Below are 24,846 nucleotides of genomic sequence, written 5' to 3'. Positions count from 1 at the left end.
TAGAAAGTAGGCAGTGGAGTCCATTATTTTGAGTATTAGGTCTTCCAAGAGAACTTCAATACTGGCGCTTAGAACAGTGCTTTGCACATAGTAAGCACTTAACAAATGCCATCATCATCATCATCATCAAAGAAAATCATGTCCCAGCTTAACCTAAGACTACCGAATCCAATGTTAAATAGGAAAAAAGTTATCTTGGGCAAGTCACTTAGCTTCTCTGTGCCTCAGTTACTTCATCTATAAAATAGGGGTTAATACCTGTTCTCCCTCCTAACTAGGCTGGGAGCCCTTACGTGGGTCAGGGACTGTAGCCAACCTGATTATCTTGTATCTACCTCAGCACTTAGTACAGTACTTGGCACATAGTAAGCGCTTAACAAGCACCATTAAAAAAACTGCTATAAGAATTTCTCTGTATGATTTTGTGATTGGGTATGAATGACAAATCCAGGATTTTTAAGGGATAAGGAAGCTCATCAAAGAAATAGCTCAGAACTACTCAGACATTTTGAATATTGGGATGGGAGAATTAGATTACAAATTCCTGATTTTCTAAGGACCTTGAGAGAAGGAAACATGTGTATTACTTCTGTTGTACTTTCCAAGGTCAGGGCTTTGCACTCAGTAAGCACTTGATAAGTCTCACTGATTGGTTAATTGATAGAATCTCCATTCAAATGACACAGGTTCCGGGAATTGCAGAAAAACAGAGTACATCCAGATGAATTTGACTCAGGGAAACTCCCTTCCTTTAAAATTAATCTCCTATTTCTGGGTCTCCAAAGGAAGAGGAAGTTGTCATAGGTTACAAAATGAACCATGAAGAAGGTCAGCTTTTATATGTGAGTATACTCAGAGGAGGCAAGAGCTATAGTTATCCTTTGGGGAGATTTTAAGCAGGGTGTGCAGGGGTGGTAGATATGCCAATGTGGGCCATGACAATTCCTTCTACAGGCATGGAAAGTTACTCCTTGCTGTACTGTTGCATTTACCACCTGATGGGTTGGACACAGATTTAGTTTTTCTATCAATAGCACCATCTTCCTGAAGCCCTTTGCTTACCCACTTTGACTGAAGGATTTCAGGTTCACCTGTCTTAACTGTTTGTGTTTCTACCCTGTCATTAAATGATATATTTGACCATGTCTTTAAATTTAAAGAGTTTCTTCTGCCACCTTCTTTGCAGTTGCTCCATTTCCGCTCCCTGGAGGGCCAATATTTTGGTACTTTGTTGTCATTTATCCTGCAGCAAAGATGTGATGTGTATGTTTCAGCAGTGGTTGGACCGTGCTCTAGGGTCTCAGTGTTTGTGATTCTGTCGTGATGCTTGGTGTGAAATATTTGGAACTACTGGAGATACTGGATGTGGCATTTGGTGGGTGGACAAGGTCTTACATCCTTATGGAAAGTTGAGCAATCACCCTTTTCCTTCAGTTTGGTCTGACTCTTAACTATCATGCTGGGTCCAGACTCTATCTGTTTCCCTCCAAAGAACACCCTTGCCTTCCCTTTCGTTGTGTCACTGGACAATGTGATGACCAGTTAACATAATTTAGTTTCAGAGGAGTCTGGATCCTCTGGAGTCTGGAGGAGTTTCAGAGGAGAAGGATCCCAGGGGATCCTTCTGGGAGTCAGAAGGATCTGGGTTCTAGTTCCGGCAACATATGTCTGCTGTGTGACCTCAGGCAAGTCACCTAACATCTCTGGGTCTCAGCTCTTTCCCATTTTCTCATAGATGTGGTATTGGTAGCTTCTTGTAAATCCTGTGGCATTTCCTCCGTATTTCACATGTTGACGAGCCCATGAAGATGATTAGACAACACATTTTCTCTCTGTAGATCTCTGATCGTATTCCACTAATTCCCAGACTTGGGTTGCTCTTGGTGGCTGTAACCGAAGGGTTGATTTCACTAAGTGTTGGTGTGAGAGTTCGAGTCCTCCAATGTGAGTCAGCGGACCTGATGTTTTAGAGTCATTGTCAGTGGTGAAAGAAGTGTTTGAGGGTATCATGAAAGTGTAATTGCCAATTCTTTAGAATTCCTCTTTGTCTGTAAAGAGAGTGGAGCCAGCTCTAATCTTCACTGGTGTACTGATGGATCCAAAGCTCTTTTCAGCAATGGCTGAAAATATTGCTTTGGTTTGAGTTTGTGTAGCTTTGGGTTTCCCTAAGGCATCTATCTTTATACCTTGTCAGATAGGTGTTTTACCTTTCTCTGCATCCTGAGATAATCAATCTTTTGGTCATGGTGATAATATTAATAGTAACAATAATTTTGGTCTTTGTTAAACATTTACCATGTGCCAGACATTGTACTAATCACTGGGGTGGATTAGCAGTAAGTAAATCTGGTTGGACACACTCTCTGTCCCACTTGGGGCTCACAGTCTTAATCCCAATTTTACATATGGGGTAACTGAAGCACAGAGAAGTGAAGTGACTTGTCCAGGTTCACCCAGCAGGCAGGTGGCAGAGTCAGGATTAGAACCCAGTCCTCTGATTCCCAGGCCCATGTTTTTTCCATTAGGCCACACTGTTCTGGATCTGCAGATGAATTTCTTGTTTTGCTGCAGTAACTCTTTTATCTCAGAACCCTGGTATTTCTTCCAGTCACATCTTAGTCTTCCTGCTGGAAAGTATCCCATAGAGACATCCAATTGTTGGTATTTTTGGTAGAGATGATAGAAATGTTTGTGCTAATAAGCCTGCTTTGATGTTGCCATGAATTTCATTGCATTCGTCTTCATTCTCCAGGCGTTTGACATTAAACTGCCTGGGTGGTTTGGATGCCACTTTATGATACCTTTCCTGTATCATTATTGGAATTTGGACTGTATCAGGCCAATTCTCAAGCAGCAGGAATTGGTGCATTGCCTAGTCATTCATTCAGTCATTTATTTGAGGGCTTACTGTATACAGAACACTGTACTAAGTGCATAGGAGAGTACAATATAACAATAAACAGACACAGTCACATTCTCCATCCACAGTGAGCTTACAGTCTAGAGGACAAGCTTACAGTCTAGAAATAGGAACTCCCTTTAGACTTCACTATTGAATAATGATATACTCATTAAAGGACCACTGCATAGTTCTAGGCTTTCTTTTGTTCATTAAGTGAAAGATTGTGTTGTTTATGAACTGATGCACGGCATAGTCTCTGAATAAAAGTAGTAACAATAGTATTTATTAAGCACTTGCTCTTTGCAGACCACTTTATTAAGTACAAGGAAAGACTACCAGGTGGGAATTAGACATAGTCTCACTCTCTCGGGGGTCTTACAACCCTAATAGGCCACTTCTTTTTAATTTACCTGTCCCATATTATCAGTGATTTTTCTCCATGATTCAGTGCCACTCTCTTGAAATCTCATGAGTATCAGGGCCCTGAACTGTCCAGTGAGAATACCAGCACTCAATCAATGATATTCAATGATTGAATGGTTACTATATGCAGAACACTGTACTAAGTGCTTGGAAGAGCACAGTGCAACAGAATTAGACTGTAAATTGTTGTGGGCAAGGAATGTGTCTGTTATATTGTTATATTGCACTTCTCAAGTGCTCAGTACAATGCTTTGCACACAGTAAGCACTCAATAAATATGATTGGTTGATTGACTGAATTAGCAGAAATGTTCCCTGCCCATAACGGGCACTATTGTGATGCGTCTCTCTGGATTCTTATAGAGTCTTTGTTGCTCCTTTTTGATGTCCCACTTTTCAAGTGGAACATATGAACTGATCATATGGCAGAGTGCTTCTGTTGGGGAACTAGGGACAGAATCATTAGAAGGTCATGAATGCCTCTGAGTGGTAACTGAAACAAACACACTGTCTGACTGAGAAGACTAGACCTGTGAGCAGTTAGTCATTTTTGAAGTCATCACTTGGGACCAGATCTGGATGTTAGCTCATCAAACATCGTTCTCCCTATTGGAAGACTTGCTGTTCTTTTCTTCACTTAGATTCCTTTTTGCACTCCCATGTTCATTCATTCAATCATATATATTGAGCGCTTACTGCGTGCAGAGCACTGTACTAAGAGCTTGGGAAGTAGAAGTCGGCAACATATAGAGACGGTCCCTACCCAACGACGGGCTCACAGTCTAGAAGGGAAAAATTATGGCATTTTTTAAGTGCTTACTATGTGCAAACACTGTTCTAAGCACTGGAGAGGGTACAAGGTGATGAGGTTGTCCCACGGAGGGCTCACAGTTTTCATCCCCATTTTACAGATGAGGGAACTGAGGCACAGAGAAGTTAAGTGACTTGCCCAAGGTCACACAGCCGATAAGGGGTGGAGCCGTGATTTGAACCCATGACCTCTGACTCCAAAGCCTGGGCTCTTTCCACTGAGCCACGCTGCTTCTCCCATGTTAAGGCTCATCAGTTGCGGTGCTAGTCTAGCAAAACTTTCTGGGATAAGCAGGCAGAGTTTATGGGTGTCTTTTCTAGACTCCTTCACATTTGGGGTGAGCAGGGCTTTCCTGATTTAGCACTGCTCAGACCCTGTGGGTAGTAGTAGTTATATTATTTATTAAGCACTGTACTAAACACTAGGAAAGAGTGTACAGGTGGAAATTAGGCTCAGACCCTGGCCCTCAAGAGGTAGTGGTACCAAACAGAGCTGCAGCCTCTTAATGATTGAGGGACCGATTGAGAGACCAATCTCCTGGGATGCCTACCAGTTCTTTTAAATGGTATTTAAGTGCTTACTATGTGCCAGATACTGTACTAAGCACCAGGGTTGGTACAAGTTGAGCAAGTTGGACACTATTCCTGCCCCAGGTAGAGCTCACATTCTTAATCCTCATTTTATAGATGAGGGAACTCCCCCTCCCCCACAGTTATTTCTCTGTGCCTCAGTTACTTCATCTGTAAAATGAGGGTTAATACTGTGGGCCTCTTTTAGAACAGGGACTGTATCCAACTGATCAGTTTGTATCTACCCCTCTGAACACCAAGTGGGAAGGAGAAATACTTTTTTATCCCCATCTTACAGATGAGGAAACTGAAGCACAGAGAGGTTACATGACTTTTCCAAGGTCCTACAGCAGGCAGGTGTCTATGTTTCTCTTCTCTTGTTATGACCAGTGTACCTCTGTTTTTCCTTCTAATTATAAATAAATCATGTCTTATCTGCCACCCTTGTTAGGTTGAAAACATGTGAGGCTTCTTCCTCACTGTACTCTTCCAAGCACTTAGAACAACAATTTGCCCATGGCTGACATTAAATAAGGACTACAGACTGATTTTTGTGTTCCCCTGACCCACCTGTGCCCATGATTTTCTGTCCTGCCCTATGTGTGTGTTTCTGTTATATTTTAACGAATCCCACTGCTCAGAAAGCCCTGCCCCAAGTTTTCGTCGGAGTCAACAGTGACAGAAAATCACACCCAGTGATTTCAATATTTAGGTAGACCTTTTTAAAGTGCTCCTTTCTTTCCAACCACCAGACTTCCTGTATATTTCTCAGACCTGCTCATCGACACCCCCTTCTCTGCCCTTCCCCGCCCCAACTGACTTCTTTAAGTGGGACCAATCCCATTTCCCTGATGGCCCACTTGCACTTCTTCCTTACGTGACCTCATCCTGAAGACCAGTCCTTGCTTTGTCTGCTTCATCAGATTAGGCTGAAGTGGGCTGGCTGAGGGAGAACCTGTGAACGGTCGATTCAGTTATGTGAGAAGCATCACTTAAGAGGATTTCCTGATGTGTGGCAGCCTATCTATGGCTTCCAACCTAGACAACATGTTCTATTTCCTATGAGGCCACCCTTTCTCCCAACCATCACTGCCTTGAAATATTCCTGCCAACCCCCGCCCCCTTCTAAGCATATGCTTGTTAGGAGTTGGAGATTTCCTGAAGCCCTATAATCATCTCAGCCTACTCAACATGCTACTGAAAGGGGAGCCTGCCTTGGGATAGAAGAGAGCAAAGTGATTTGGCATCGGAGTGCAAATGACAATCTAATGAAGTCAGGTTCAGAGTATGTCTGATGGTTAGGCAAACGGTATTCCTGAATTTCATCTCAAGTGTTTATTTACTGTAAAGACAGATTTGTTTTCTGTACTCTGTGATTTAGAACTGGTCAGAATCTAACAGGGTGGGAGGCGTAAGGGCATTAAGTACAATCTCAAGTTTGCATTTGTCTAAATTCAGAAATTAGAAGATGCACAAAATAGCCAGGTCTGGCCTTCTCGGCACTCTCTCCTTCCTCCCAGGGAGACAAGTGAAGTGTAACCAGAGTTTAGTTTCTGTTTTTAAAAAGGAAAACAAAACGTGGATGGGGTTCCATGTTTTGTTTGGACTTTTAGGCACAGTGTATTCCTTTCCTCAAACCAGCCAGCATGGTCGGTGCAGGGCTCGGCCAGGTGGACACAAAAAGAGACTTGCAATGGGGAGAGGTATAAGCTAGACTTCCCACTGCTCTCTGAGCAAGCTGACAGAAAATAGGGAACTATGGAAGAAATGAAAGTTCAACAAAAGAGGAAGTGAGTGACATGGTTTCTTCTATTGTCAGTCAAGCAGCCACTCAGATAAGGAAGCAGTACAAATGATGACTGCTTCATCTTTTTCAGCTCTGTCTGTGGGACTATTTCCTCCTGTAAGATGTGGGCGACTGTCTGTGCTTAAGCACTCATGAGTCACCAAATCAAAAGGCTCATTTTTGCTGTTAAGCTTTGAAGGCAAGCCAGAATTTTTTATTTAAATGGTATCTCTTAAACACTTACTATATGTCAGGCAGTGTACTAAGCTCTGAGGTAGATAGAAGCCAATCTGGCTGGACACAGTCCATGTCTCACATGGGAGTCACAGTTTTCACTCCCATTTTATAGATTAGATAACTGAGGCACAGAGAAGTTAAGTGACTTGCCCAAGGTCACACAGCAGACATGTGGCAGAGCTGGGATTAGAACCCAGGTCCTTCTGACTCCTAGTCCCGTGCTCTTTCCACTCTCAATCCATCAATCATTTTTATTAAACGCTATGTGCAGAGCGCTTGGGAGAGTCCAGTACAACAGAATTAGCAGACATGCTCGGCATCCATAATAAATTTACATGCTGCTTCTTACAACTACCTCACATGTCTATTTACATATTGGTGTATTCCCCGTCTTTCTTGAGAAGAAAATTACAGCTGTAATCTAAATCTGGTAATGAAATGGTTGAGGGTGGGAGCAGTATTTTAATTTATTTGATTAAGCAATATTCTCTGTTGTTGATATTGCTATTATGACCTTTACAATCAAGTGAAGGGCAGCAGTCTAGTGATGGAAAGTTGCTGATTCTGCCTAATGCAAGCAGGTTTTCAGAATATTTTTATCTAGAAAAATCCACCTTTGATGCCTAGCTGTGTGCAGCCAACCGAAAAGTAAACTCCAAGCTGGGAATTGAGCTTCATGCAGAAGAGCCAACATTGCTTAAGACACCCTTTCTCCTCACCCGACTTCTGATCCTGCATTCTGCTATGAAACTGGGGTGGGCGTTTTGTCTCAGGCCAGCTCCCTCAGAGTTCAGACGGGGGAAGAGACAGAGGGGAAGGTACCCACACCAAACCCCAGACAGCGCTCCTCCTTTCTCTCTAGCCACCAGACTTCCTATGTATTTCTCGGACCCACTCATAGACATACCCTCCGCTGCACCCTTCAAATTGGCTTCTTAAAAGGGGGCCATCCTTGTTCCCCGATGGCCCACTTGGACTCCTTCCTGATGTGAGCCCTCTAACCTCATCCTGCTGACCAGTGCTTGCTTCGTCTACTTCATCAGATCAGGCCGAGGTGGGCCGGTTGAGGGGGAACTTGAGAATGGTGGATTCGGTCATGGGAGAGACGTCACCTAAGATATTTTTGAAATGAGACCACCTTTAGTGTGTGTGAGTGTAGTTGATTAAACTAATGAGTGACTGATAATCCCACCCACATTGTGAGCACACTGTCATGAACTGTTACTCCACTCCTGGCATTTGCTGCTAGTAGTACCAGGTGCCTAGAATAACATCTTACAACAAAAATATCCTGCTTCTGTGAGCTCAATCTAATATTCCTCAGCTTGACTGTGGTTCATTTGGAAAAATAAAAAGAAATAAGATTGCTTGCAAATCCCCCTGATGTTTAAAGCGTGGCCATTCATCTGGTTTCCAGCTGGTCTGTCCCTTGTCTGGGACTGGCTGGCCACTGGATGCCTTTTTGCCCATTATTTTATTTTATATGTCCAGATGTTCTCCGCCTTAGTTTCTGTTGCACCCCTGATTATAGGAACTTGTCAGGGTAGGACTTGACAAGTCGACCCCTGCATCAGAAGACGGGGACAGATTCTAGATTTTGTGACCCAAGACAGTTACTGCAGGCACTGTCGGTTGTGCTGACACTTTTGTGGTTTTTTTACCATATTTGTTAACTGCTTACTATATGCCAGGAACTGTACTAAGTCAATACAAGCCAATCAGGTTGGACATAGTCCCTGTCCCACATGGGGCTCACAGTCTTAATCCCCATTCTACAGATGAGGTAACTGAGGCACTGAGAATTCAAGTTAAAGTCAAGGTCACACAGCAGACCCATAGCGGAGCTGGATTAGAACCCAGATCTTTCTGACTCCCAGTCCCGTGGTCCACTAGGCTTCGCTCCTTCTTGATTCCTGCTTCACATTGGCCAGGCCTCTGAATTTTTTAAAAACTGACCTTAGGTTTATCCCATGTGGACATGGCCAGAGGTATAGCCAAGAACTAGGAAATTGGAAGCACATTCACAACTACTTCAAAATCTATATTCCTGTTGCTTAGTATAAAACGTAAAGAACCTTCCCACTTTTCACATATGGGCCTCATTTAGAAAGTCCATCTGGCTATTCCTCCGTGTCTTAGTACAACATGTCTAATAAGAGATGCAATTTTTCAGAAATACATGTAATCATGTTTCACACAAGCAGTGTTGCCTAGTGGAAAGAGCCCTGGCCTGGGAATCAGAGTTGGTAGACATGATCCCTTGATATAATGAAGTACACTTGTTTTGGGGACCTCATGACAGCAGGCATCCCAGTAATCTGAGCCATTTTAGAAAAGAAAGGAACTTTTTTTTGCTATTTGTTGAGTGCTTTCAATGTCGAGCATTCTTCTAAGTGCTGGAGTAGATACAAATTAATCAGGTCAGACACAATCCTTGTCCCACATGGGGCTCTCAGTCTCAGTAGGAGGGAGAATAGGTATCGAACCCCCATTTTTTAGTTTTTAGTTTTATAGTTTATAGACTTTTATAGCTGAGAAAACCGAGGCCCAGAGGAGTTAAGTGACTTTCCCGAGGTCACCCAGCCGGCATCATAATAATAATAATTATGGTACTTGTTAAGCTCCAAGTGCTTAGAGAAGTAGTGTGGCTCAGTGGAAAGAGCATGGGCTTTGGAGTCAGAGGTCATGGGTTCAAACCCCGGCTTTGCCAATTGTTAGCTGTGTGACTTTGGGCAAATCACTTAACTTCTCTGTGCCTCAGTTACCTCATCTGTAAAATGGGGATTAAGATTGTGAGCCCCTCATGGGACAACCCGATCACCTTGTAACCTCCCCAGTGCTTAGAACAGTGCTTTGCACATATTAAGCGCTTAATAAATGCCATTATTATAGTTATTGTTATTATTATTATTACTTATTATGTGCTGAGCACTGTTCTGAGCCTTGGGGTAGGTACAAGTTATCCGCCGGGCTCGGCGTGTGGCCAAGCCTGATTAGAACCCATGTCCTCTGTCTCCCAGGCCCATGCTCTCTCTAATAGGCCACTTCATATCAGAAGTCTACAAATCAAACAGATGCTAAGCATGTATTTTGAAAATGTACCCTATTTGTATGCCACTTTAGATTCTGTATTTTCAAAATGAGCTGTTACCCTTCTTTGGGGTAGCTTGGGGGCTGTCATTAATAGGACATCAGTTCTCCACTGCAAATTAACTTCCTGTGCCAGATTGTAGTACCTCCTCATTGAGAGTATCTGAGTGAAAGTTATCATGCTTGCACTTAAGTACTGCTGTCATGCATCAGTTCATTGGTGAATCAAATCAGCTAGATTTGATTGGAAGATTGGAAGCTCCTTGTTGGAAAGTTTCTTTGTCTATTTGTTTCATTCTCCCAATTGCTTAGTACAGTGTTCTGCCCACAGTAGGCACTCTATAAATACTTCTGATTGATTGTTCAGAAAGAATATGGGCCTTGGAGTTAGAGGACCTGGATTCTAATCCTGGCTGTGCCACGTGTCTGCTGTGTGCCCTTGGGCAAGGCATTTAACTTCTGTACCTCAGTTCCGTCATCTGCAAAATAGGGTTTCAATATCTGTTCTCCCTCCTATTTAGACTTTGAGCACCATGAGGGACCTGATCATCTTGTATCTACCTCAGCACTTAATAATAATAATGATAATAATAATTGATATTATTATTACTATTATTGTGTTATTATTACGATGTCAAATTGCCAAGAGTTATAAAGTCCCTCTTAAGATATCGGGCCAATTTGCTTTTTGTTCTCTTTCTTCGATGACTGGTGATGGTGATACTAATGCAATATTGTTGTGTTGTATTGTCCCAAGCACTCAGTATAGTGAGTTGCGCACAGTAAGCCCTCAATAAATATGAATGATTGATTGACTGCTCTGCACACCGTAGGCATTCAATAAATATGATAGCTCAATCATCGATTAACCAGGGCAGGCTAAAATGCTGTCTGCTGAGGCCATTGTGCCATTCAGCTTGAGCGTGTGTGAGCTCATCAGAAAACAACGCTGCCCATCTTCAAATCTAGCATCTTCCCGCCTCTCCCTGACTTCAGCAATATAGGGCGAGATGACGGATCTCACCAGTCGGTTTGGGATTAGGGACTGGAAGCCGCGTGGTACTGAAAGTGTAGCCTTTGTTTTGGGTGTCTTTTTAAATGCGACTGCCCTTTTGCTTTTCTGTTCCAGAACTGTGAGGATGGGAGGCAAACTCAGCAAGAAGAAGAAGGGTTACAATGTGAATGATGAGAAAGCGAAGGACAAAGATAAGAAGGCCGAAGGGGCCGGTGCCGAAGAAGAAGAAACTCCCAAAGAGAACGAGGAGACCCAGGCTGCCAAGGAGACCGCCGAAGTGAAGGAGAACAACAAGGGTGAGAAGAGTGACAAAGACCCCCAGGTTACTGCCAACAAGACCGAAGACAAGGAAGGGGAGAAGGACGCAGCAGCCGGCAAGGAAGAAGCTCCGAAAGCTGAGCCGGAGAAGCTAGAGTCCGTCGCCGATGCAAAACTGGAGCCGCCGAAGAACACGGAGCCTGAACCGACCGTGGCTACTGCTGCGGCCACCACCACCAGCGAAGCTCCTAAGGTTTCTGAGCCCAGCACCGAGGCTAAAATGTCCCAGCCTACGGAAGTCACAGCAACTAGTAAAGTAGATGACAAGAGCAAAGAGGAAGGGGAAGCCAAAAAGACTGAGGCTCCGGAGGCACCAGCAGCCCAAGAAACTACAGCTGAGGTGGCTCAAGCTTCAGACTCAAAACCTAGCAGCAGCGAAGCTGCAACTTCGTCCAAGGAGACCCCAGCAGTGTCGGAAGCACCTAGTTCTACACCTAAGACCCAGGCCCCCCCTGCCTCTCAGCCAGATGAAGTTAAACCATCTGAGGCCCCGGTGGTGAATTCGGATCAGACCGTAGCAGTGAAAGAGTAACATGGACAGCCTATTGAAAAATGACCACTTCAAACAACCTGTCTCTCTCTCTCTTTCTCTCTCTCTCTCTCCTTATTTTTCTCTCTCTTGTTCTCTCTCTCTTTCTTTCTCTCTCTTATTCCAGCTCTACTAACTTGTTTCGGATCTGAAATAACAATATGTATTGCCCAAAAAATGGATGTCCCATCAAGGGAGGGAGGGAGAGGGTGGGGGAGAATCCAAAATAGTATTTTTGTGGGGAAATATCTACTATACCTTCAGTCAACTCTACAAATAATCCTCAATTTTAAAGACGGATGTCTGAAAGTCCAGCACATCTTTTGTACCCGAACTGCTGTTTAATGCACTCCACCAATGTATCAAAATCTCTTTTCCTTCAGTAATGGGGTATGGGAGTGATGTGTTTTGATTTTAGCCCTTGTCTCTGGGCCAAGGCAATCAGATCTATACGAAAGCAGTATTTTCAATGTTTTTTTTTTTAATTTACAGCCTTTCTTATTTTGATATTTTTTTAATGCCGTGGATGAATGCCAACTTTCAGACAGATCCCACTTAGCTGTCCACATTTTTCTCAAATCCAATCCTCCATTCTTCCTCTCCAGATATTTTTGGGAGTAATAAACATTCTCATCCTACTTAGCCTACCTAGATTTCTCATGACGAGTTAATGCATGTCCGTGGTTGGATGCACCTGTAGTTCTGTTTATTGGTCAGTGGAAATGAATAAAAAAGTCTGCGTTCATTGCAGTTCCAGTTCTCTTCCATTCTGTGTCACAGACACCAACACACCACTCATTGGAAAAATGAAACAAAAAAAACCTGAAAAAAAAAACAAAATGTACAATGGATGCATTGAAATTATATGTAATTGTATAAATGGTGCAACAAGTAATAAAGTTAAATAATTAAAAAAAGCATAAGGCTGTTAGTTTTGTTTGGGTGCTTTCATTTCCAAGTTGGTTTTGGAGGAAGAGTTCTGGAACCGTGGCATTCAAGAACCATCAATTCTGGTATAGCACAAGACAAGGTGCATTTTGGCAGAGGTGACTGATCTATGCTGGACAGGATATTGCATTCATTCGAAAGCCCCTAAAAGCCGAGATTCTTTCCCTTTTATCTTAACTTTAGAGACATTTAGGACTTTTATGATAGATGGTGGCCATAAGCAAAGCCAAGATATATTCTGAAGGGCTAAAACCAATAATTTACCTTATCTATGATCCTTCTTCATTTTAGAAAAATGTGGATGGAATTCATTTAAAAATTTAAAAGCTATGAAGAGAAAATACCAGCCTGAATGAGTTTGTATTACATTCATGAATTGTAAAGGTGCTTTGGCAGTTTTCCTCATCCTTGAAAGCTTGGCAATAAGATATTAGTGATATCCCCCAAATGAGACAATGGGATGATGATGTAAAATCAGTGGATTCTTTTTTTTTTTAAATGGTACTTGCCAAGCACATGGAGCTTGCAGTCTAACTAGGTGGGAGTAGGATTTAATCCCCATTTTACAGAAGAGGAAACGGAGGCACAGAGCAGTGAAGTGACTTGCCCAAGGTCACACAGCAGAGAAATGGCAGGGCTGGGATTATAACTCAGGTCCTTTGACTCCCAGGCCGGGGCTCTTTCCATTAGACCACACTGCTTCTCTTGTTAACATCTTCTCTTCTCAAAGGTAGGTCTAAAACAACCTAGATATAGTAGAATTAATTCTGTGTTATTTTCAGAAAACTGTAAATTGAAGTGCCACATTTCTCAGGCAGTTGATTGAAGGTCACATATCTAAGTATGCTTTAGTCGAGCATTTAAATATTCATCACTTCTACAGTTAGAGAGTCTTTCTCTTTGAAGAATCACATTTCATGCTGATAAACCCCTAAAACATAAGGGAAAATCTGAAAGCAGCCAAGGTTCTACTAGGCATGTGGATAATCCCGGATGGACCACTCTGGCTCTATCTCACACTTGCATTCTCAGGGGAGTGGAAGAAGTTGGTATGATCCCCATCAATCTCATTCAATGCTGAATGCCTCAGAGAAAGCTCTACTTTTGCTTTGCAGTTCATTGTTCTGAGCCCTAGATTGGGTGAAGCCCATAGCCATCACAGATACGGAAACAGATTATTCCCCTGAGGGAAAATTGCTTCTTTTGGAAGGGAGGTTGCTAGAGAAATGCCCAGATTGCTACCCCTGACTGCTTTGCATATTCTAACCAGCTTCCTGTGGAAAATACCAGATTGGAAATGAAACATTTAATAGATATATTTAACCCTGGAAATATTAAATACCACATGATTGAATGGCCGAAAGAATGGTGTGTTACTGAGTTTAGAGTATATAAATTAACTGGGCATTTTTTGCTTAATAATGTAATAGTAATAACGATAATGATAGTATTTGTTAAGTGCTTACTGTGTGTCAAGAACTGTTCTAAGTGCTGGGGTAGATAAAAGGTTATCCGGTTGGATGCAGTCCCTGTCCTCTGTGGGGCTCATAATCTTAAACCCCATTTTCCAGATGAGGTAACAGAGGTATAGAGAAGTTAAAGTGACTTGCCCAAGGTCACACAGCAGACAAGTGGCTCTATCCACTAGGCCACACTGCTTCTCTTATTTTTATTTCTTGATTTAGTAAACCCACTGAGACCTTTTAGGACTTGAAATGATCAGGGGCTGGGAAAGAATTCTTAACAGTATATCTCCAACTTGGGTTTCAGTATCCTAGAGTCATACTCAGAGAGACTTCCTTGTGGGCAGGGAACATGTCTACCAACTCTGTTATATTGTTCTCTCCCAAGTGCAAAGTACAGTACTCTGCATACAGTCAGTGCTCAATAAATACCAATGATCGATACAAAACAGCCAACAGAATTTACGTTTCTGAGACCTATGTAAATTGGAAGTAGTCAGCTGGAAATCCTCAGGTTTTTTAAAAAAATGTACCTGTGATAGTTGATTTCCAGGTGCAAAGCTGTAACAGTAACATACCGAAAAACACTTGCCAAATCATAGGTACCAACTTTTTCACTGGAGAGAGAAGGAGGAAAGGGAACAGAGATTTTACAGGTGATGAAGACTGGAAGGAAATGGTTTTCCAATAGTTAATAGGCCAGAAAGCCACCATTTGGGGTGTTTTCAGCCCTGATGGTAAAGAGTTAAATAGAGTTGGGATGAAGAAATCTGGATATCCATCTTCAAAATCCATGGGGACCCCCTACATTTTCACCACTGCAGTATAGGCTCTGATGCCTAAGAGACCGCGCACTAAGCATGTTTGACAGAGCCATTTGCTCTTTGGGGAATGTAGCTGCACATTTCATTAAGGTACCAAATAAAAGATGCATAGTGCCCAGTGTTAGGGTTGGACATTTTTGTGCTGGATACCCTGGCTGAGTAGAGAAATCATTTATGAAAAGGGAAATGGTTTGGATACTCATTGCTGGGCTGGGAACTCTTGGAGCTGTGATGTTGTGCATTTCTCTTGCTCACTTCATTTCTAACATTTGAATTATACTCTCCCAAGCACTTAATATAGTGCTCTGCTCTGTACGCAGCAAGCATTCCATAAATACCACTGATTGATTAACTGATGGGTAACTTGCCTCTTCTACATGAGCAATTAGTTTATTTAGGAAGACACCTAAATTAGATTTTTTACTATTTTTCTGCTATTGATTTATCCTAGCAGTTTCAGCAGAATTCAGAGGAGACTTTTAAATTTTCACCATTCCCTTTGCTGGTCTAAGCCAGCATTATGTATGCCAATCATTTCCTGATAGGGCAAGTGGTGAATTGTATGAGTAATTGTGGTATTTTGTTAGGCACTTACGATGATCCGAGGACTGTACTAAGTGCTGGGATAGATTGAAGAAAATCAGGTCAGATGTAGTCTGGGTGGTTAAGGATCTAAGGACCCATTATGGGGTTAAGGATATTTTACAGAGAATGTACTTCCTGGGGTATAAGTGAGTGGGTCATGTTCTGCTTCTTAGCTGAACTGGGTTACTTTAAATGACAGTACAAATAAGATGATTCATCAGTCTAGCCACTGGCAGCAAACATGAAATGATGGTGCAAATTGGATCCCAGCCTAATTGAATGTTACTGCTAATTTGACAAGAAAAATGGAAAGTCACAACACAAACCTTCTCGTCCCTGCTTCGAAGTAGAGCCAACCATTATCCATAACCATACCACTTTTACTGAGGAGAAGTACTGGAAAGATGGGGAGATTACAGGTGCAATTTTGTGGCCAGAAGGAAAATAAGACAGCAAGTGTTGTAACAGCACTGCCTTTTAAGCAAGGCAGTGATCCAAGGGGTTCTGGTAGCTTTGATGTCACAATAACCATGTAAGGTTTGTACAAGAACAAGGAGTAATCCAAAATTGTGGCAAAGACATGAAGTAACTAGAATCTCTCATCAGATCAATATACTCTACTCTGAATAGCCTACATGTGGTAGTAAGAGAGAGATTTTTGTTAGCACAACCATCTTTTCAGTCACAATTGCACATGTGGATAAAATTAAAAACAATTTTTATAATCTACACCTCAGCTCACTAAATATACTGTATGTTGGATTTTACTCTTCAGATCATTAATAATAAAATAGCCGTGCCCTTGCCAATGCAGACATTTCCTGGGTGAGCATCTAAAAATCATCTAAAAAGCAGTACAGTAGTCTTATACAATCGTATTTTAAAAATCCTTTGTGTGCTATAAATTTCTGTCAACTTTAGCAAAGAGTTAGTAAGTAAGCTTACTGGTAAGATTGTTAGTCAGACCTTGACATTTTCTTGATAAATATTTCAAAATATATTCTGAATTTTTGCACCTAGTCAAATGAACAGTGTAGGTAGGTGAAGACCACATTCAAAGATAGCTTTGCTGGCAATAAAAGATTTTCTTTATATTATGGACATTCAATCCAATTCTTTCTCCACTCAAATGTGAATACCACAAAACAATCATACTAAATTCCAACCTTCTCTCCCCCCCCGAGACTGTAAGCTCACTGTGGGCAGGAAATGTATCTGTTATATTGTCATAATGAACTCTCTCAAGTGCTTAGTACAGTGCCCTGCACACAGTAACTGCTCAATAAATATGATTGATTGATGACAGATGGATGTGCAACCCTGGAAGCATTTCAGCAAATTTAAAGAGAGAAAACATCTTTGACATTGATTTAGAAATAAAAAACACATTTGGGACTCTTAAAACTCTTTTCCATTTTGAAAAATCTTTCTGGTCTTGCAGTTGTGCTGCTTGCATTCCTTCCATTATTTCTGAAGTCAGGGTCATGGTTTGGGAAAACACACAAACTTTCATTATGATCAAAATTAATCTGACATTTTGTGAATAATGAGTTCCAGTTATCGATTTATTGCCATATTATGGGTATGAGGAACAATGCATCTTTAAATTAACATTTTGCAACCTGAATTGCTTCCCAACAGAATGCATAAAGTATTTTTCCCATGATGTAGGAAACATTCAGCTAACTTTTTTTCTCTGATTAGTAAACAAAACATATCTTGATTGTGTTTTCCTTTCCAATTTGCATTTGGTCTCTTCTGGGATCTTAATGAGAGGGAAAAGTGCAGAACCCAACTCAACCTTAAAATATGCAACACCTTTTTCCATTATGCAAATCCACCAATCCTAAATAACACTAAAATTGATAGCTAGACCTTTGAGTTGTGTTAAAACTCAATGGAAAACAACATCCATTTGCAACCATAGACATGCTTTCAAGAAGCAGCGTGACAGTGCAAAGAGCATTGGCTTGGGAGTCAGAGATCATGGGTTTTAATCCAGACTCCGCCACTTGTCAGCTGTGTGACTTTGGGCAAGTCACTTAACTTCTCTGGGCCTCAGTTACCTCATCTGTGAAATGGGGATCCAGACTGTGAGCCCCAAGTGGGTTAACCTGATAACCTTGTATCTAACCCAGTGCTTAGAACAGTGCTTGGTGCATAGTAAGTGCTTAATAAATACCATTATTGTTATTATTAATAATAAAAGAGGCCACCACAAAGCAAACCAGCATCATCCAATTCAATACAAACTTTTCACCAGCCAATTCAGTTGACGTTTTTGTTGGTGAGCAACATTGTTGCTTACACTTGAGCCCCTAGTCCCCAACCAAAATCAATCCCTGTCCCCACACATTCTGCAGTGTGTGTGTGTGTGTGTGTGTGTGTGTGTGTGTGTGTGTGTGTGTGCATGTGTGTTGGTCTGGACATAGAATACTGGCATAGAGTTGATTCTCAGCCAGAACCGCCCACCCGAGCTCCCTCATGTCTAAATATTAAAACCATTTTTTGGACCACTTGAGAGACTGAGAAGATACTTTTTTGTGCTATCTTTTTCTTCTGTTTCCTCTTCAGTAGTCCATGGTTGTTTCAGATAACATTGTAACTTTCAAAGTACCCTCCTTAAAACCAAATCCCAAAATGCTACTGTTCGTGTACTTATTTAAAAGTCCCTACAAAACTTCCTTTATCTCTTTTACCTGTCCTTTTTTAGTCTTTTCTCTACTGAAAGTCACATTTTCTCTTCGGTTGCCTTGATGGACTAAGTAATTTCAGTGGTGGCTCACTCTTCCTTGTCCTCAGAAAACACACCCATACATACACGCACGCACACACACAAACACAGAACCACCTTCGGTGTCTGCTTCTCACACCAAACCTGGTGCCAGTATGTGAAGATTCATTGAAAATCTCCAAGAGTTTAGCTCTTAAATGCCTCAACTCCAGTGCTTTTCCTACATCTCCCAAACCCTTGGTTTTCAGATGGCTGACAGAGAAGAGAAGCCTAATGGTACTTGAGGGATGAGTGTTACAGCTTTGTCTCTTACAACTGCTGCAATATTACTTAGCCCCTTTTGCTCACTCAAAACAAAACAACCATGTTCTTTCGGCAATGTTCAGTAATGGCAATTTTGCATTTTTAAGCGAGGTTTGGTACCACGGCAAGTATTTGCCTCACATGGAATCTTAATATGGAGAAGGTTTATTTATGTCAGGCTTGCCAATCTGCCTGGGTGATTTGAGGAATCATAGCATATGTAGTGGGGTAATGTTGAAGTTTTTTCCCAAGACAGATAAGAAAAGACATTGCAGATCATTAGAGTGGCCTTTCAAAAGATGAACCAGCTTCCAAGTTAGCTATGCAAAAGCTCTTATATTTAGGAACCGAGGGACTGCATTTTGTTGCTATTTCTGCATTTAAATAAGCCTAGATTTAAATCCAAAATAATGAAAATCATGGATAATAGTTTGTATAGAGAGAGAGCTGTCCTTTGTATTCCTAAAAGACATTACCGGTGGTGAAATTTATCTGTAACTGCATGTGTAAAAGACATTACTGGTAGTTAAATTTATCTGTGATTGCATGTGTGGCTGAAAAGATCAACGTGGAATCCACAGTCCTGACCACATTGTGTCCACAAAATGGTTGTCTCTTGTGTGTCCTAGGTTTAATGATTGTAGCACGATGATGATGATGATTATAATACTAATGCAGATATAGAAAGAATTGAGAGAACTGGTGTTGAAAAGTTCCTAAGCATTCTGAACTTGACAAATTATAATGAACTTCAACCTTGCTTCCAACAAGGTGGTAACTCTTGTCACATAAAAAATAAACTGTATTTTGTATGTGACTGGGGGTCTAGTCAGCTTCACACAAATTGGAACTACAAATTTTACTTCTCAAGACAAAAATATCTTGTATATGAACACTTAGCCAGTTAAATGGCTATTAGCTTTTCAGAAAAAACCTTATTTAGACATGAAAACAAATTGGTATACCAGTCTGTGAATTCCAAAAGAATTTCAGAGTTAACTAGCAGAATGTATTCATTAAAGGACATATTTTTAGGAAATGTATTTAACTTGATTATGTGTTTAACAAAAACAATATGTTTCTGTGAAGTGCCAACTTTGTTCAGAGATCAAAGAAATGGAAGGAAACCTAGCTTTTGAACACCTCCTTGAGCTGATCCAAAAACCCATGGGCATTTTGTCACTGATAATGAGACCTCAAACTCTGCATACCAAGGAGGAAATAATGTGTTCTGCAAATATTCAGCCCACTTAGCTCTGGGGAGCATTTTTAAACCTTGGTTTCTGCTTCAAGAAAAGCATTCAAAATCTCACAGGGTTTTGTGGACTTTATTAGCTAATTAATCTGGGTAGTCCAAATTCAAAACCCATTTTGGGATTAACTCTCTGGATATTTCAAGACTCTAATCTCATTAATATATTGGGCTTGAGTTTTCTGGATAACTTGGTAGTCTAAACCTGATCTATATAAGCTCTTACTGCTCCAAAATGGAACACCACCATGGATTAGAAAAAAACCATTCCTGACCATAAAATTGGAACTTGCTCTCAAGGTTTTTCCTAGGTGGGCTATACTAAGTAATATACTAAGTGTGTAGGAGAGTATTAGGCAAACAGCTCACATAATGGGAAAAGGTGTTTAAAATTTGAAGGGGGAGACTGATGAAAATGATTTATTCTCTAATACAGTGGGAAATACATTTATCTGTAGCTCTATTCTTACAGGATGACTAAGGCAAAGGTGGAGAATGGCAGAGTTTTTTTGTACTTGAAGCTTAAAATTGGAAATGAAAGTCTAGGAAAGTTCAGTGACTGTGTCCAACCCAATTCATTTGTATTCACCCCAGTGCTTTACAAAGTGCCTGACACGTAGTAAGAGCTTAACAAATACCACAAATCATTATTATTATCATTATTATTGTTATTATTACAAGGTATCTTTTCAAGGCAGTAACTTTTCATCTAAATTCAGTTTTTTCTAAAGGAGAATAGATTGAATAAAGTTGGCCAAATAAATGCTTGACATATGATATCAGCTAAGGGTTAATTGGAAAGTGGAAGTAAAGTCAGAATTAAAGAAAATTATATCTTAGCATACAATAATCAATTATGAATTAAAAGTCACCAAGTATGAAGTCAAAATTCTTGAGGTGAAAGTTGAAAGCAGAAAAAGAATGGCTTCCAACTCTGCTGAAGCTTGCTTGGGCTTAGCAGTTATGAAATTCCACCCTACTGAAGACTCAGGCTTAAGGAGGAACTTATTTGGCTTGACAGTGAAACAAAATGTTATTTTCCTTGTGGGAAAATTGCCTTTCCATATCACTCTCTCAGAAAGCAGGGATTTAGGGACTTTTTATCCACCGGCCCACTGACAGGCTACAGATCTGCCTTTCTTCCGCAGTTCCTCAGGTGTTTGGCGCTCAAGGTGGGAGGAGAGAAAGACCAATGGTGAAGATAGAAGAAGGGGTAGGTGACAGAGGTCACCCAATCACCACCACAGCCGAAAGCAGAGAGGGGACAGAGGAGGAGTGAGTGGCAGTAGAATGGGTGATGGACAGGTCACTGGGGGAAATCTGCTGACAGTGGAGATGGAGGAGATGACAGCCAGATGAATGGAGAAGAGAAGCAGAGAGACATTGAGAAGGGTAAACGAAGACATAAAGCAAAGAAAAAAAGGATAAAGAAAGAAGGAAGAGGAAGGGTTGGGAGGAAAAAGAGAGGGAATGGAAAAGTGGGGAGACAGAGAAGAAGAAGACAGGATGTGACAGGCTGGCCAGTTCACCATCATCTTCAGCCGGCAACATCACTGCCTCCATTCAGACTGGATGCATTGTGAACAGCAGTGATGGTGATGGTGGCCCAAGCTGAACTCATCTTTTTTTTTAATGGCATTTCTTAAGTGCTTACTATGTGCCAGGCACTGTACTAAGCACTGGGGTAGATACAAGCTAATCAGATTGGACACAGTTCATGTCCCACATAGGGCTCACAGTCTTAACCCCCATTTTACAGATGAAGTAGTGGAGACCCAGAGAAGTTAAGTGACTTGCCCAAGGTCACACAGCAGACACTTGGCAGAACCAGTATTAGAATCCAGGTCTTTCTGATGCCTAGGCCAGTACTCTAGCCACTAGGCCACACTGCTGCTCTGCTTAATTTGTCTTGCCCAGACCATTTCCTAAAGGTTCTCAGTGCAGGGAATTTACTAACAGTGATATCCATCGTTCAACATCATAAACAGAGATATTGAAAAAGGAATCAAGAGACCAAGTAGGGCCCAAGCGTGGCCTAATGCATGGACCACAGGCCTGGGAGTCAGAAGGACCTGGGTTCTAATCTCAGCTCTGCCACTTGCCTGCTGTGTATCCTTGGGCAAGTCACTTAACTTCTCTGGGCTTCAGTTATCTCATCTGGAAAATGGGGATTAAGACTATGAGCCCTATGTGGGATGGGGATGGTGCCAACCCAATTTGCTTGTATCCACCCCAGTGCTTGGTACAGTTTCTCGTACATAGTAAGTGCTTAACACATACCACAGTTATTATTATTATTGTTATTATTTTTATTATTAATTTTCTGGTGTTGACCCATCCATGTCTCCCCATTACAATGTAAGCCCCTAATTTGACAATTCTTTTTGTTACTCTCTCTCAAGCACTTAGTGTGGTACTTTGTATCCAGTGCACACTCAATCAATACTGTTATTATTACTACTATTACACATTTGGCCTGCTTTTGTTTCACACCCAGATTCTCCAAATTTCTCAGAGTAGATCTGTGAAATAACCACACAGAGACAACCTTCTGAAGAACATTTGCCAGATTATAGAGCAGACGTCTGTGACATTTCATCTGTAAAAGTGAAATTTCCCTTTTCCTATCTTAGAAAATATATTGTGGAAATTAGTCAAGCTGGAGGATAGGAAACTTTGGGCATCAGAAACATTTTCAAAGCTTAATGCTGAGTCGAGTACAGTGGACCCTGAAGACTTGGAGCCAATACTTGTTGTTGTTGATGGTGATGACGGATGACTCAAAGTGGAATGTTATGGAGGGGAAATGGGCAAGCTGGGAAATAGCCAAAATTATTGAAATGAAATATTTCTCAAGGCAGAGCAGTTAGTTGAGGGCCCTGAAAGCCTGTCAGTTGTAACAAAGTGAGACTTTTAGCCAAGATGACCAAATATGGAGGTCATAATATTTTGATCTGACTTCAAAACTAGCCCCCTTTATGAATACATTTTAAACATTCCCTCTTCATCCATTACATCAGCTAATGAGAAAGCAGGAGTGTGGCCATTTTTAAGAGAGGCTGAGCAGTTACCCATCTTTGAGAAGGGCAGTGACGTGGCTATGTTTGAGAGAAGCTGTGCAGTAACTATTTTTTTAAAAAGCTCATCAGACACCATTCATTCATTCATTCAATTGTATTTATTGAGCGCTTATGGTGTGCAGAGCATTGTACTAAACACTTGGGAAGTACAAGTAGGCAATGTATAGAGACGGTCCCTACCCAATAACGGGCTCACAGTCTAGAAGGGGGAGAGAGAAAACAAAACAAAATAAGTAAATAGGTGTCAAAATCGTCAGAACAAATAGAACCAACTTTGTGAAGGGCAGCAGTGTGGTCATGTTCAAGAAGAACTGAGTATCCTCCAATTTGAGGAGGCACCACATGGCCGTCTTTTGGAGACGACAGATTTCCTTGATTTTTGTGTACTGTCATTCCTGTTACCCCCACATTTTTCTGTGAGTCCCATGAGGGACGGGGCTGTGTCTGACTAAATTGACTTGTACCTAGCCCAGGGCTTAGAACAGTGTTTGACACATAGCAAGTGCTTTAACAAATACCATTACAAAAAAACGGGAGAAGCAGCATGGACTAGTGGAAAGAGTATGGCCCTGAGAGTTAGAGGACCTGGGTTCTAATCTCGGATCCTCCACTTGCCTGCTGTGTGGCCTTAGGCAAGTCACTTAACTTTGTGCCTCAGTTACCTCATTTGTAAAATTGTGATTAAGACTGTGAACCCCAGTTCCCAACCCGATTAGCTTGCTTCTATCCCAGCGTTCAGAATATTACCTGGCACATAGTAAGTGCTTAACAGACACCATTAGAATAATAATAATAAAAGAGGAATAACTCTGCCTTTGACCAGACAACCCTCTTCTTCTTAACTGCCATTCAACCGACTTGGACTCAGATTCTTTCAGAGTACAAAGTGATGTCCAGGGTTCCTTGTAGAGTTGCTGCTACATGGAATTCTACCACTCTATCTCTAACTTGGTCCACAACATCGTCAATTTTATCCATTTATTTCCTCAGGCTTTTTATAGACATATACTTTTTTATGTCTTATAGAAACTGTTTTCCATTAAAGGGAGAAAGTCTGAAAAATGGACAATTCACACATGCCCACCCAATTCCGAGCATGATCTTTTATTTTTGCCCTAGTTACAATAAACCCACCTGTCAGAATGGATTAAGGTTGAGCATGAGACACAAAAGGGTTCAGTTTCCTTCTTTCCTAATAGCTCAGCATTCTGGCATGAGGTTGTTGCTCTATACAAAGGAACTGACAGCCAAAATAGGCCCTTAAAGTTAGTTTATGTTTCAGGTCTAATCACACATTAGAACCTTGAGCATGTCCTATTTATTTAGCATATTCTTGTCAGTTCCTTCAGAGCCTGACAGATAATCATCAGAGTGAATTCACCATCTTTATCAGTTTGGAAAAGGCATCATTATTATTCTGGTCCATCAGAAACCACAAAGAAAAATTCCCTGGAACAGCTGAATAGCAGCTGTATTTAATGTGTAAATTCATTTTCAGCCTGCAAATAATGGAATGAAATATCTAATGAAATTAGGTGTTTGTCAGGAGTTCCCAAGGAAAATGAGATTTGATTTTGCCCATGTTAGAACCACAGAGCTTTGACAGGTTTTGAGTGTTGAACCAATGGAGGTTGGGTGCATAGGTTCAATTATTTGACAAAACAGTTTACTCAGTGTGTGTGTGTGTGTGTGTGTGTGTGTGTGTGTATGGTTGTAAATATATGTAAATCTGCATGCATAGGTATATCCAATTGTACATTAGGTCTTTATTCCTATCCTACTTTTTGTAAATGCATATAGAAGTGTAAGCTTATTGAAGGTAGTGCAATGACCTTGGGCTTCTGCTGCATTCTCCTAAATTACTAAAGTTCACTGCATCCACTGGGTGCTCATAAATACCAGTACTACCATTACTAGTGCATCTGACTTAGAAGAATAAACATAACTAAATAGCCAGAAGCAACCAGAGCAGGTTGGG

General features: G+C 41.2%; 1 protein-coding gene across 1 annotated transcript in view; it reads left to right on the top strand.

The window, feature by feature from the left end:
• BASP1 (brain abundant membrane attached signal protein 1) overlaps positions 1–12,599 on the top strand; it is a 75,843-nt gene extending 63,244 nt beyond the window's left edge. Inside the window, exon 2 of the mRNA XM_038770309.1 lies at positions 10,947–12,599. Within this exon, the coding sequence (XP_038626237.1) occupies positions 10,957–11,682 (726 nt within the window). The 5' untranslated portion in view covers positions 10,947–10,956 and the 3' untranslated portion in view covers positions 11,683–12,599. The remainder of the gene's footprint in view (positions 1–10,946) is intronic.
• The last annotated feature ends 12,247 nt before the right edge of the window (positions 12,600–24,846 follow it).

Source organism: Tachyglossus aculeatus, chromosome X3 (assembly GCF_015852505.1).
Source record: "Tachyglossus aculeatus isolate mTacAcu1 chromosome X3, mTacAcu1.pri, whole genome shotgun sequence".
Classification (NCBI taxonomy): domain Eukaryota; kingdom Metazoa; phylum Chordata; class Mammalia; order Monotremata; family Tachyglossidae; genus Tachyglossus; species Tachyglossus aculeatus.
This window is presented reverse-complemented; position numbering and strand designations above follow the sequence as displayed.